The 14448-nt window shown below is 28.9% G+C and overlaps 3 protein-coding genes across 5 annotated transcripts in view; 2 read left to right on the top strand and 1 right to left on the bottom strand.

The window, feature by feature from the left end:
* The first annotated feature begins 23 nt into the window (after positions 1 to 23).
* On the top strand, positions 24 to 1693 carry LOC130664654 (mitochondrial inner membrane protease ATP23 homolog). The gene is made up of 3 exons (XM_057464676.1): positions 24 to 392; positions 993 to 1038; positions 1120 to 1693. Exons 1-3 carry the CDS (start codon positions 176 to 178, stop codon positions 1622 to 1624), a joined length of 768 nt encoding a protein of 255 aa, XP_057320659.1. The 5' UTR covers positions 24 to 175; the 3' UTR covers positions 1625 to 1693.
* Positions 1694 to 2495: 802 nt separating this feature from the next.
* Positions 2496 to 14448, top strand: part of LOC130664646 (uncharacterized) — a 143630-nt gene continuing 131677 nt past the window's right edge. For all 3 annotated transcript variants that reach the window (XR_008989438.1, XR_008989437.1, XM_057464657.1), the window contains exons 1-14: positions 2496 to 2649; positions 2981 to 3123; positions 3657 to 3833; positions 3914 to 4231; positions 4320 to 4464; positions 4994 to 5391; positions 5458 to 5572; positions 5704 to 5964; positions 6551 to 6701; positions 6788 to 6991; positions 7061 to 7203; positions 7799 to 8008; positions 8091 to 8471; positions 10028 to 10070. Coding sequence is in view for 1 of the 3 variants with exons in the window: in XM_057464657.1 (XP_057320640.1) it covers positions 2599 to 2649; positions 2981 to 3123; positions 3657 to 3833; positions 3914 to 4231; positions 4320 to 4464; positions 4994 to 5391; positions 5458 to 5572; positions 5704 to 5964; positions 6551 to 6701; positions 6788 to 6991; positions 7061 to 7203; positions 7799 to 8008; positions 8091 to 8471; positions 10028 to 10045 (2715 nt within the window). In the remaining 2 variants the exon portion in view is untranslated. The remainder of the gene's footprint in view (positions 2650 to 2980; positions 3124 to 3656; positions 3834 to 3913; positions 4232 to 4319; positions 4465 to 4993; positions 5392 to 5457; positions 5573 to 5703; positions 5965 to 6550; positions 6702 to 6787; positions 6992 to 7060; positions 7204 to 7798; positions 8009 to 8090; positions 8472 to 10027; positions 10071 to 14448) is intronic.
* On the bottom strand, positions 10273 to 13523 carry LOC130664659 (uncharacterized). The gene is made up of 3 exons (XM_057464682.1): positions 13345 to 13523; positions 11585 to 11734; positions 10273 to 11480 (listed from the first exon to the last, which is right to left on the bottom strand). The coding sequence occupies exons 1-3, from the start codon at positions 13468 to 13470 to the stop codon at positions 11400 to 11402; spliced, it is 357 nt and encodes a 118-aa protein (XP_057320665.1). The 5' UTR covers positions 13471 to 13523; the 3' UTR covers positions 10273 to 11399.

Here is a 14448-nt window from a genome sequence, read left to right as displayed (position 1 = left end):
CCGATACGCATGAATTTCGAGGATTTCATCATCAACTTGAGTTAACCTAAAAAAAAAAATATTTGCCGGTTATTCATTTATTTTATAATTAATAAAAAAAAAAAAAATAATAATAATAATTAAGATTGTTGTGAATGAAAATTATTGTTGGTAAAAATTAGAAAGTTTATAGATAATGTCCGAAAATGATAAAAATGAAGAGAAACCTTTTACACCACCTCCAAGAAAAACAGTTCCTGATGAGGATGGGGAACTTTGGGGACATGATCTCTATCCTGAGAGACGAAGGTTGAAAACTAGAAGTATAACAAATACATTACTGATGAAAGAGGGCAAGGAGGATATTGAAAGATATCATTGCGAAAAACTTGTATATAAATGTATAAAACAAAGTATGTGTAATTTATATTTATTTGGTTGCATGAAATTATTTTATTAAGTTTCCTGATCAAAAATTCAAATTGAATCCAATGATACTGGAATTAGCTGGGGTCTAATAATTTTTGAATTTTTATAAAAATGATAAATTATAGAAAAAAACATATTTAAAAAATTGCACCTTTAGTTTTTTAAATTTTCTATATGTGCATATTTTAAGTTTTTTTTTTTAAATTAAATTGTTGATAAAAAAATTTGAAAATTATCAATTGCCTGCTGACTTGAAGATTATGACTAGTAACATTTTATTCTGATGATTTAAAATTATCATTTATAAAAAAAATAATGATCACATTTATTGAAATTTCATGAGTGTGAATGTAGCAGGCATCAGACAATTTATAAATTTTAAATAATGAAATTTAAAAAAATTCGCGCGCTGATTTTTCAAGTATTTAAATACGCATTTTTAAATTTTTATTCCACTCACATTTTATTTGTTTATTCAAAAATTCCAAAATTTCTAACTGTCAGTTACATTCCCACTCATGGAATTTCCGAAGTTCTTACAATCGCAATTTATTTATTTAAAATAATTATTATTATTTTTCTAGATCCACTTGTTAAATTAATGGTAGCAGCATTAAAAAGTTCTGGATGGTTGGTATTAAGTTAAAAATAAATTATATTTTATTAAAATGAACACTTAAAATTAAACTTATAATTATTTAATGATTACAGTCCAATTGATTTACGCAGACATTTATCCTGTGAAGATTGCGATCCTTCAGTAACTGGAGGCTACGATCCAGAACTAAATCAAATTGTCATTTGTCAAAATAACGCACGAATTGAAGGAATTATCGGAAGTGTTTTAACGCACGAGATGATTCACATGTTCGATTACTGTCGTAATAATTTAGATTTTAAAAACCTCGATCACTTGGCATGTACAGAAGTGCGTGCTGCTAATTTAACTTATTGTAGTTTTATGAGTTCATTTATTGATGGTGACGCAGCGCCCTGGGATATGAAGCAGAAACATCAAGAGTGTGTTAAGAGACGAGCGATGCTCTCAGTATTAGCTGCCAGAGGTGTTACCATTGAAGAAGCTACCGCTGCTGTTGAAAGGGTATTCAACAAGTGCTACAATGACATGGAACCTATTGGTAGAAGAATAAAACGTGGAACTAATGATATGGACAAAGCTTTGTATGAAGCAGCATTATTTGGTTACGATTCATAATTTAAATGAATTTGTTGTAGTGTACAAATGTTTCAAAGAAATAATAAAATTTATAATCATAAAATGTCAGCTTATATAAATTTTTATTTTCTTTCATATTTTATTTTATTTACACGTGAAATTACTGATAGCCATAAAAACGGAAATTTAAATAAATATTCATTTAGTTTTTTTAAATATCGTAATATCAAATTTATTAATTATTATTAATTAATTATGAAACTGAAGTTAGTAGGCAATTAACAATTAACAAATGAAATAAAAATATTCACATGTAGAAAATTAATAAAGCTACAGGTGGAATTTTTTAAATACTTGTTTTTTTTTTTAATTTATCATTTTTTAAAAATTCAAAAATTATTAAACGTCGGCTAAATTGAGTATCATTAATTAATTAGTATTTAATTACTTCATAAATTACGTGCATATTTTATAATTTTATAATCACTTTGATTTAGCGCCAATTTTTCAAACCGGGTTTAAAATATTATTGCTGGTATATATAATATATATATATTGATGCATAGATTTACTAGTGATATTTATTTGAACCAAGTTTGAAAAACTGGCCCTTAATTTAAAAAATTTATATTTTTTAAATAAATTTCTATTGAATTTTTTAATATTGCGGGTAAAAATGAATTACTAATTAATTATGATTAATTTAAGTAACATATAAAATTAATGTATATTATTTTTATATTTTAATCACATTGATTTTTAAATTTAAAAGATTATAATTTTTAAGCCTTTAATTTTCCCACTAATTTTTTAAATTCAAATATGAGTTCAACACCAGCGCCCTCAACAGAAAACAAGTGACGATAAAAGCACAAAGACAAAGGACAAAGCACTCGCACTTTACAAACGATCCACATAACGGCTTGATATCGACAACTGAAGAAACCGTTAACAATTACGTCAGTACAACGTTAATTAATTTGTTTAAATTATTAATGTAATAATTTAACAAAATGATTGAAAAGATTCGTAAAAAATTGTTAGTAACGAATCAATCAAACAAGGTAGAGTATTTTTACACAAAAAAAACAGCTTCAACTTATTTTTCTTGCAAAAAAACCTAAAAATAATTCCAATTACTTCTAAGACAAAAGAATCAATTTTGCCAGGGTACCAATTATTGATTCAATTATTTACTGAACTTTCTTGACATTTTAAAAGTCATCAATATTTTAATATAATTTTTTTAGTAAGTAAATTGTTCTCGTTTGAAACCCTGATGACCCTGATCCGGTACTGGTTCTCTGATTGGGTGCTAGTTCTTGGGCTTCTTATTACTTCTTACATTATTAATAGTTTATATTTTAATTTAAAACCTTTTTCGAATTTAACCAGGTTGCAGTAATTAATGAACTCATTAAAAAAATCAACTCACTTGATGGAGAAAACCGAGACTTATTTATTGTAAATATAATATCAGCTGATATCGCTATTATTTTAACATACAATTTGGCGCAGCACAATGAAAATCTTCAACGGTAAGTGAAACTGGACGTGAATATTTCACCCCCAGAGAGAAAAGTCGGACATTTTAACGCCCTACTTTCCTCAGTGGTGTGTTTTCCCATAAATTTTCATCAGATTTCTACCTAAAAGTTTGAATTTCCGTCTTCATTCAAAGGAAAATCGGCATGATACTGAAGTTTACCGACGTCTAATAATTTTTGAATTTTATTAAAAACGATAAATTAAAAAAAAAAAATATTTGGAAAAATTGGACCTGTAGTTTTTTAAATTTTCTACAAGTGCATAATTTTAGAATTTTTTTTTTTTTTAAATTAAACTTGGAAAAAAAAATTCGAAAATTGTTGATTGTCTGCTAACTTCAGAATCATAAATCGGTACGTAAATTAATTTATTTAATTAGATTTCTTACAATAGAAGAATGTCACTTCTTTTTTCTGAACAGGACAAAATTTTAAACTTTTTGCGCCAGTGGTGAAAGAATAAGTTTGAAAAATTCTCATGTCTCTCACAATAAAATAAAATTTTTTTTTTGTTACTTGTGTAGATCGATATTAGTATGCTGGGAAATATTATCAGAACATGAATATTTTTATAAAAACAATGTAGCGACTTCTGTTATTATGAAAATAATAGAAACTGGATCATTTCTTGGCAGAAATGAAATAACAGAGCAGCCTATTTTGAAAATTATGACTCATACTCTTTCTTTGATATTTTACCGGTAATTTAAGATTGCAAATTTATATATTTATTATTTTTCTTTACAAATGAATTCAATTAATCATTAATTTTTTTTATCAGGGCTCAGAAATTAAAATTTCCTTTGAGAATTATTGAGTACTTCGATCCATTATTTACATTTATCGATAGTTTAAATATTAAAGCTCCAGTTTCTAATGCTGCTAAGATTGTCAGTGCAGGGAATCTTTTTTTTACTGTCCTCAGTGGTGTCGATTTTGCTACAATTAGTCTAGACAGATTGCTGATGATCCAGACATTTTATAAAGATATTTTAGATGTGATTTCAAAAATTATTATGGCACAGGAAAATAACGAACCCAAAGAATCATTCAACATTCTTTTTAAAACTGTTGTCAATATTTGCTGCACAGGAATTAAGTCAGTATTTTAAATAAATAAATTATTTAAATAGAAACTTATAATTTAATGCAATGAAATTAATTATAATGAACGTTTTTGTTATTAGTGTTACTAATGAAGACACAGGAACATTAAGTAGTGACTCGGAAGACTCGTACGCAAGTAATTGTAACGAAAGATTGGAAATATTTAAAAGTATTTTAGATATTACGTGCAAAACGATGTTGCAAATTGTCATCCCTAATTTCAAAGTAATATTTTTAAATTTTATTACTAATTTAAAAAGATGGAAGGATCGGAAGGGGGAGGGGGTACTCCCAAAATTCTGTGAAAAAAATTTTGATATTTTGTAATGTAGTAAATAATTTTTTGGCAACTCAACTTCCTGTTTCAAGTTTGGCTGACAGGATGATAAAAATTCGTAGATTTCTTATGCCCATTTTTCTCCGTGATGATGAAAACTATGAAAATTTTTTTCTCTTCCTTTGTACCCAGTAATGATGTGAGATTTTTCTTTATGTAAATTACTCATAAGAAAATTTAATTTAATTTCTAGAAATTTTTTTTCACCCTTTGTAGGAGATATCCCATTTTGCCCGCAAATGAAATTTTTTTTTAACGGATTGAAATTTTTTCTATTTGAATATCATAAAAAAATGAAGTTTTTGATTTAAAAAAAATTTAATATAAAAAAAAATAGAGTTTCCGAAAAGTATTTCCTCAAGTATCCCGTTTTGCCCCCCCCCCCCCCTGTTAACATATACTAATTTTCTTCAACAGGAAATTGATGAATCCAGCGATGAATTTGAAGATTTTTTGAAACCTTTTGTTACATCTTTGACTGTATTGTATGAGGAAAGAAAAAATACAGACCGTGTAAAAAAATTTTCATTGGATTTGTCAATTCAAGGATACTTGAAATATTTTCTTGAGAAAATAAAAAACCAGTCGTTGATTGATAGCAGAAACTCAATTTGTAAATGTCTTGCATACGTTTTGACGGATCTTGCAAACAATAATTTGTCAATGGATCAGTGGCAAGATGGCCTACGAGCATTCTGCAAATTTATTTTTAATGGACTCATATCTTACGCGGAATCTGGGAAATTGACGAGCGATTCGGCGAGCGCTGATGCTGTTCTTTTTTGCATTTACTTTCATTACCATGCGACTGCTGAGTAAAATTTTTTTATTGAAAATTTTTCATTTTTTTTTATTTTTATTACAAGACTGATTTTTTTCAGCTCGCAAATGATTGAAGTCATCAGCCAGATGCCATTGACACAAAAAATTTTAAAATTGTCGGTTGAAAATTTACCACAAGTGCCTACAGTACAAATTATTTGGTTCCTTACTTCCGTTAGTATTTATAATTTTATACTTTAGTTTAAAATAAAATAAATTTGATGCATTTATTTAATAAAATAGTAGGGAAATAGATTTTTCCACTTTATTATCATACTTTTTTACAGTTAATATATTTTTTTTAGGTATGGATGTTGGAAAGGAAGACGGGAGATTCAGATAAATGTTTACCGGATGCTTTAGCTCATCTTATTGAAATCCTCGAAAAAGTGGGAGTAGAAAAATGCTACATATGTTATCCGGCTTTGGTTGTCACTGCGCTTCAGAATTCAATATTTCCACGAGAAATTCAGCATCAAGTTGTTAAATTATGGCTGAAAACTGACGGTGACGTACATGCGTTAGTCGATGCAAGTCACAGACACGTCGTCGTTGGTTCTCTTATCGTAAGATCTTTTTTTTTTATGTCTTACTCAACTTTTTTTATTCAATATCAAATTGTTATTTTGATAAATAAAAAATTTCTATGGTAGTAAAATTTATTTAATATCTAAAAATTCGATTCGGTTGCTGTCAAATCAGATTTTTCAACTCGATATTGAATAAAAATGAAGGGTTTGATTAAACAAAAAATTTATTATTGAAAGCTAATGTCTATTTTTCAAAATTGAAGAAATTGTTTTTTTTTTTTTTATTTTTAAACTTAATCTACACTGTTACAAATTTTTCTTGAAATTTAAAACAAATTATTTGAATAAGAGATTAATCTAATGATCTATAAAAATTTTTAATGATCCAGAGCTTAGCAGACAATTAAAAATTTTTGAATTTTTTTTTCACCAAATCAATTACAAAAAAAAAAAAAAACTAAAAATATGCACATGTAGAAAATTTTATAAACTGCAGGTGCAATTTTTTCAAATATTTTTTTTTCATAATTTATTGTTTAAAAAAAAATCTAAAAATTATTAGACCTCGGCTAACTTCAGTATCATATATTATTACGTCACTTATTTTGTTTAAACTTCACAGAATGCTTTAAAAACTGGAACCAAAGATGTAGTAGAGCGAGCTTGCAAAGATTTAATTAAAATCGCAAAAGATAATAATCCGAACTATGATTTTATGCAAATTGTGTGGCAGGAAATCCCTCGTGTTTTAATTACTTATAAAAAAGAAAATGGTAAAATAATATATTAAGCATATTTATAATAATTTTTTTAAGTTCTTGTGTTCAATTTCACTTTTCTATGAATTTTTTATTTTCAGAGCATAATCTCGAAGGATTTTTAAATCTGGCAAATAAGTTATCAACTGATGAATTTCCAGTTGATCTTGCGATCCAATGCGTCGGAAGTTTCATTAAAATATTTAGCCGTGATGACGTGGAAGTTGATTTAAACATTAAAAATTTGTTGATTACATTAACAAATAAAATGTTTTTGGTTGCTTCAGCTGCTAACGACAGCAGAGGTATCGTTTTATTTTTTTATTTTTTCACATTTTTACTGCGAGTGTTACTTTATATGTAAAATGTTTCAGTTGTTCCGTCTAATATTACTGATAAGGATATTCTGAATAAGATTCGTAATCAAGCATTCCAGGATTCAAATGATGATTTATCAGCAGCCTGTTTCAAATGCTTAGCCAATATCTTCGCTAATCTTGTTCAATTTTCTACGAAGGTAAATATTGTTTGAATTGGTCACAAAAAATTAAATTTTTAAATTTCATACGACGGTATTCAGAAGAATTGCAGTAAATTACGACATTTTACGGCAAAGGTCCGGTATTTTTACCACAATTTGCGGCAAACTTGTGGTATTTTATCGCAAAGTGAAGTATTGCACTGTAATCTACGGTAAGTTGCCGTATTTTTGCCGTAAATGGCTGAAAATAACCGTAAAATTTAAAAATTGCGGTAATGTACCGTAATTCGGATCCACTAGAGCTCTGACTAAAAAATGGCCACAGCTACCCTTGGTTTAAAAATTTTTGTTATTTCTACACGCAAAAAAATAAATGATAAATTTCATTCGGATTATTAATTGATTTTTATTGCTTGAACAATAAACTAAATAAAAATTTTTATTATTCATTTTTTTGAGTGTATGAATCAGCTACAGCATGAGTTTTTTAAAATTAAAAACAAATTTATTTACTCAAGTCAATTTTTTTTTTTAATTTAAAATAAAGTTGAAAGTGTCAGAAACTGGGACAATATCAATAATTGGGCTCTTTGCCTTAAATTCTATACCTTAAATAGAAAATTTTTTTTAGCCACCACAGCCTTTATCAGTAACGTCGACCGAGCTCATAAATGCTCTGTCCAAAGACACATTTGTCTCAACCGAGGCCATGATGTTTCTAAATATTATTTTCATGAGCCAAAAAAACTTCCGCGACTATTTGATTATTGATTTCTGCCAACAAAATGTCGAAGAAGATTTATATGAAATTTTCTACTCAATGATACAAATTCACAACAATGTAATAAATCAATTATTCAATTACAATTTAATATTCAAATTTGTGCATTTAGTAATTAAAATATTTTCGATAAATTCAACAGGCAGTTCCGGTTAAATGGAAATTTACTTTTAATTGTCTGACCAATTTTTTGATATTCATAAAATTAAATTATCCTACTGCGCTGTACAGCTGCTGTGACGACATGACCATTCATTTAACAATCATCAGAACCATCGATAACAATTACGCGCAAGCAGAATTTTTTAAATTCGTTAACTTATGGTTAGAGCACGGATTGCAATCCCACTCTTCGTTTGTCGATGGTACTTTCAAATTAAACCGTATGAAAGAATATTCTCAAGATAATTTTAAGTTTGAATGTACTTTTGAAAAAGCATTGAAGCAACTGAAGACGCACATCGAAAAACTTGATCCTTCTAACGATATCCCAGTGATTATTCTTAAAAACCTTAAGCACAAAGTGAGTATATTGCAATTAATTTTTTTACTTTTAATTGTTTTCTAGTGTATAGCCGCGATTACGGCCTTTTACACTTTTTGCCTTTATATCCCAACTGCTTTACTTTTTCCTACTTTTCATTGTGCGGCTATGGCCCGACTTGTGCTTATACTGTACTGTACTATTACGGTGATACCCTACCCCTCACCTTGGCTGTGGGAGTATAGGGGAAACGGAAACCACAGAGAAAACCATTGCCAGTACAGTTCGGTTTGGGTGAGGCTCTCGTGATCGATAAAATTCCCATTGTACCGATCACTAGATTTTCATCCTGCGCCTAACGGTCAGAGATCTCCGATCGAGCTCAACGGATGGCTAAGCGGTCACCCAGCCAAGTAGTGGTCATGCTCGATGCTGCTTAACTTGGGTGATCGATCGGCTGCCTCTGCCCCCTTATATTGCAATTAATTAAATTTAATCCTTAATGGTCACACTTCCGGTACGAATTATAGCGGTCGCAAGAGATCTATAGGACTCCAGCGTCTTTGATTACCAAAAAAAATTTAATAAATCGACATTTTTATAATCGAACTACATTAACTCAGAGTTAGTCTACGGAAGAGCGGAAATTTCTTGGAATTTTCTTGTTAACGGATGCCCCTTCTTCCTTAAAACGTGAACTATACGCATGCGCGCTTACATCTACACCGAAAAAAAATCCGGATAAGTCCAGGCGACGTAGGTGTTAAAATAACACCGTCGCTGGTGTAAATATTCTTTACCGGTGTTAAAAAAATTTCCCGGTGTTAAAATATTTTTCGGTGTGAATATTTTTACTTACTCGATTACTACAGTTGAAAATTTCGAATCGGAGTGAATGCGGATGGAAATAGAATCCAGATCACTTCGAAATCACTCCACTGAAAAACAAAAAACTCTTTATTCCGTACGCGAAGTGATTTTTTTTAACTCCGTAGCTCCGAGTCACGGAGTGAATTCAAATTTGAATAAAATCCGTAATCACTTCGAATTCACTCCCATTTTTTACAGTGGAAAATTTTTTATAAAATACGGTATTAATTTTTATCGTAAACTTTATTAGTCATAAAAAAATAATGACAAAAATGAAATGAAAAAAAAAACTTTGTACAGAAATAGTTACAACTTTTAATATTTTTTAATTAAATCTTGTGGTAAATTATTGGAACACAAATGCACTTTGACACAGAATCGATGCTAAAGTTTAATCCTCTAAACAGTAGATTTATTTCAGTAAATAAAGCGAAAAATTTTCCATTAAAAATTTAAAAGTTAAAAAAAAAAATTAGCGGTTGGTTTTTTCCAAATATTGAACTGTCAAAAAAGAAAAAAATCTTTTTTGTAGCCTTTAAAATTTTCTACAAAAAAACAGCTTAAAATTTTTTTAAAAACTGAATACCTACTGAGATATTTTGAGCCATATATATTATATATGACTTTGTAATTCAAAATTCCCCGGGGTTCAGACCTATGTGATCGTTAGGATGAGAAATACAAACAAAATAATTTTAGGTAAATAAATAAATTTTATTTTTCAGATTTCGCTACTCGTCTAAATTAACATCTGAGGCGTAAAAATGAGTGAGTAATTTATTATTTTAGTAATTTTATTTTTCAAAATTCATAATTACATTTTAATTGTTTTAATTTCAATGAATTTTTACTGATACCTAGTTACAGTAAATGCATTAGCTATGAAAAAGTGATTGTACAAACTTTATTAATGATAGTAATATCGCTTAATTATTATTATTATTATAAAAAAAATTATATTTTATTTGAAGAAGATTTGTAAAAAATTTAAGTTCATACGTTCTTAAACTCGCGTTGTTGAATATTATATTCGTTAATATTCTCGCGGATTATTGGATTATTCTTGAAACGGGATTAGTGCGTTTTATCTCGCGTATATTCTGGCTGTCTCGTTGACGCGAACATGCTGAGGATTTAATAGTAGAAGAGAAAGTACATATCATATTATACATATAAATATATATATGTATGTAATAATAAATTTTAATAAATTGAGATAGAGACGTGTGGACGTGTGACAATGAGCCTGTAACTAGATCCTAGTTACTATCAAAGAGATATATATATATATATAATTATATATACACAGAAAAAAAATTTCTTGGCGCCAAAATTTTTTCCGAACCTCAAAAAATTTTTTTCGAGCTTCAAAAAGTTTTTTCTTACCCCGAAAAATTTTTTTCTCACCTCAAAAAAAATTTCTCGGCCTAAAAATTTTTTTCTCGCTTCAAAAAAATTTTCTTTTCAATTCATGATGCAAAAAATTTCTTCGGAAAAGTAGAAATTTTCATGATACTGAAGTTAGTCGACGTCTAATACCAATCCAAATACCCTTTGGATTTTTTTATAAAACGATAAATTATAAAAAAAAAATATTTGAAAAAATTGCACCCGTAGTTTTCATGATTTTCTACAAGTGCGTATTTTTTAAATTGTTTTGTTGAAATAAAAAATAAAGAAATTAGTAATTGTCTGTTAACTTCAAGATCATAAATTTTCTTGGGGTGAATAAAAATTTTTTGTGTCATGAAATCATTTTTTTCTGTGTATCTCTTAAACTATTTATTTTTTCTGAGCGTTATTACTATTTAATAATTAAATGTCAATAGACAAATTTAATAGTAATCTGCTCGATATTTGTTATCAAACTTTTATCGAAGATAAGTGAATAATTAATTATTTTGTGCGCATCGATAACAATAACAATAGTAGTATTTATTAATAACAATAGTAATAGTAATAAGTATAAGAAGAAAGTGCTGAGCTATATTAATTGGACCCTGATACTTCACTTAGTCTTCTTTACAGTAACAATCGATCCGCCGTTCTCGTGGATCTTTGATTTTTAACGCGAGAATTTTTCTCGCTTCCCTCGGGCTATTTTTTTGGTCTCCCGTTTCGTTGCATAAAGCAGCCTTTGAATGAGTTCAATCTTACATCTATTTCGCCTTCTTCAAGCTTTAAAAATAAATTTTATATTACGTTGTCATAAGTTTTAAGATATTTGATCTTAGATAGTTTTGTTTTTTTAAAGTTTGATAAATTTATTGGTGATAAAATACCTGATCAAAAAGATAAATTTCTCTGTAGCAAGAGGGTGACACACACTCTCGTATACATCGTGTTTTAGCGACGCTACTTCGTGGTTGTGACAATGTCTTGCAAGCACCACTTTCTTCGCAAGCTTGTTCAAACTCACGGAACATCAGCTCCTAGACAACAATATAAACAAAGTAATAGAGTTTATCCTTATGAAGAGTACACATACATTGAATATAAATTATGCTAATTTTATCGTCGTTAGGAAAACATGTGAATACTTGACTTTAATATATATATCAAGTTTTTTTTTTTTTTTTTAATAAGAATAAATATGTGCACTGCAAAAAATTTTCAGAGTAAACGCGGATTTGATCCGGAATGAATGTGAAGCAGATGACTGCGTATTTATTTATACCCTTGGAGTTAAATTCACTTCTCAAGGAAATTATTTTAATCGTGAAATTTCGAATCGGAGTGAATGCGGATTTAAATAAAATCTAGATCACTCCGAAAGAACTCCGTTAAAAAAATAAACTCCTTATCTACTCCATATACGGAGTGATTTTTTCTAAAACTCAGAGTGACTTGAAGTAAACGCGAAGCGGATGACTGTATATTGACTTCATCCCCTTGGAGTTTAATTCACTTCGAATGGGAGTTTATTTTAAGGCCATTCTCAGACAGTGCCCCCACTTTTAGAAATTTTCAGTGACTTTCAACTGTCATAAGAGTTGAAAATTTTTATCAATTAATTTAAAAAAAATTAAAGCATTAATTGAAAAAAGGACAACGTAGTCGTAATTTCGCCGATATATAGATTAAAAAAAAAAATTATTCACACTTGATATCAATTAGGAGTTAAACAAAATTCGTTAAATAAATGTTAGTAAAATCGTCATGTCAATTTTATAATTCGAATTTTTAAATTTTGTTGGCTAAAATTTATTCAACAAATTTTGTTTAACTCCCAATTAATATCAATTGTAAGTAATTTTTTTTAAATTCTATATCTTAACGAAATCACGACTACGTTGTCCTTTTTTCAATTAAGATTTTAATTTTTTTTCAATTAATTAATAAAATTTTAATACGATTATGACAGTTGAAAGTCATTGCATATTTTTAAAAAGTGGGGGCACTGTCTGAGAATGCCCTTAATATTTAAACTCTGGTTCAGAGTGAAATCAACTTCTAAAGACAGTTAATTTTAAAATTAAAATTCCAAATTGGAGTGAATGCGCATTTAAATAAAAATCCAGATCACTTCGAAATAACTCCGCTGAAAGAAAATTCCCCATTTACTCCGTATGCGGAGTGATTTTTTCTAAAACTCTGGCACTCCGAGTGAATTCGAATTGAAATAAAATCCGTAATTACTCCGAATTCTCTCCCGATTTTTTACAATGCAAGTTAGCCGACGTTTAATAGTTTTTGGATTTTTTTAGAAACGATAAATCATAAAAACGAAACATTTTAAAAAATTGCCCCTACAGCTTTTTTAATTTTCTGCATGTGCATATTTCTTTTTTTTTTTTTTAAACAATTTACTAATTAAGTGCTGTCTGGTAAATTGTATTAGCTGTTCATTTTATAAAATTAAAATTTATTTATTTTTAATTGACAGTAAAAATAGTTTTATTACATGAACTTTAATGGTTAACGGAGGTACTAAAATTCAAACACTCGCGCCAAGAATCCAACATGGCGAATTCGATAGCTGATTTAATTAGTAAATAATAATAATAACGATAAAAGTTTTTAATTAAATTATTGAACTTACATTTTTGCTTGTCTCCTTGTAAGGATATTCAGGAAACGTGAATGTCTTTGTTGTGAAACCGGGATTCCCATTAAATGTCAGCAAAAGAAGGAAAAGATTGAGCGCGTGTGCCACCCACGTCGCCATTTTGGACTAACAGGGGATCAATATTGCACCCTCTGTACTGCCGACAATTCGCAACTTTATCACAACAATTATTATTTTCCCCAATAATTTTTATCCAAAAAAAAAAAAACAATTAATTGTCATTTTAAAAACTTCTCTAGATATTCGACAACAAAATTATCAAATAATTTTAATTATTCACCCGATTAATTTTCCCGTGTAACAAATAATTAATAATAATAATTATTATCGAGTATTGATAATTAATTAGAGTAATTAGCTTTAATTAATGTTATATAATTCTATCAGATGTTGACTGAAGAGTTGTTATTATTATGATAATAATTTGTGCGTGTAAATAATGATAAAATCTTATGCATTTTAATTCGACAACAGTCGGTGTTGTTGTTGGTGTTGTTGTTGGTACTGCTGTTGTTGTTATTCTACAATCGCAAGCTTATATTTCGGTAATGCAAGTAGCACTAGAGTGGGTGAATATATACCCGCATTAGTTGAGTATCCATTTGACTAACACACGCAACTGGGCATAGAAATGTGAATTAGTAGCGTGCGTAGCCACAATTCGCGCACAGCCGAGTTCCGGAGCTGTGAAAATTACGGCAACGCATCATAAACAGAGAACAGAGGGCTTGATGAAAAGAGAGAGAGAGAAAGAGAGAATAGGGTGAAATGCTCGGACGACAAATCGATACACGTCACCACCCTCCCAACATATATTCCTATAGCCAAGATATTTACATAAAAGCAAGTGATGCGAATACTACAGGACATTTATCGCTGCCAGTTTTGATTCAAGAGAATTTACGCCGTACTCACCAATCGTCGGAGGCATCACTCATCATAAACACACCTGAATCCCTATACTATTCTCGTAACATAAATACATACGTATATTTCTATGAATACGTAAATCTTCAATTTACTGATAATGTTTTCTCCTCCCTTATTTTATCACCGCGGTTTAAAATAATAACCAAA

Source organism: Microplitis mediator, chromosome 3 (assembly GCF_029852145.1).
Source record: "Microplitis mediator isolate UGA2020A chromosome 3, iyMicMedi2.1, whole genome shotgun sequence".
In the NCBI taxonomy this organism is placed as follows: domain Eukaryota; kingdom Metazoa; phylum Arthropoda; class Insecta; order Hymenoptera; family Braconidae; genus Microplitis; species Microplitis mediator.
The sequence above is the reverse complement of the archived record's forward strand: the minus strand, read 5'-3'. Positions and strand labels throughout refer to the sequence as shown.

Excerpts from the sequence above, each read along its gene's own strand:
- LOC130664654 (XM_057464676.1), top strand. The coding sequence starts at position 176 with ATGTCCGAAAATGATAAAAATGAAGAGAAACCTTTTACACCACCTCCA. Across the intron at positions 393-992 it reads ATATAAATGTATAAAACAAA|ATCCACTTGTTAAATTAATG; the intron begins GTATGTGTAATT and ends TTATTTTTCTAG. Across the intron at positions 1,039-1,119 it reads GCATTAAAAAGTTCTGGATG|TCCAATTGATTTACGCAGAC; the intron begins GTTGGTATTAAG and ends TAATGATTACAG.
- LOC130664659 (XM_057464682.1), bottom strand. The coding sequence starts at position 13,470 with ATGGCGACGTGGGTGGCACACGCGCTCAATCTTTTCCTTCTTTTGCTG. Across the intron at positions 11,735-13,344 it reads ACAAGGAGACAAGCAAAAAT|GAGCTGATGTTCCGTGAGTT; the intron begins GTAAGTTCAATA and ends ATTGTTGTCTAG. Across the intron at positions 11,481-11,584 it reads AAATTTATCTTTTTGATCAG|CTTGAAGAAGGCGAAATAGA; the intron begins GTATTTTATCAC and ends TTATTTTTAAAG.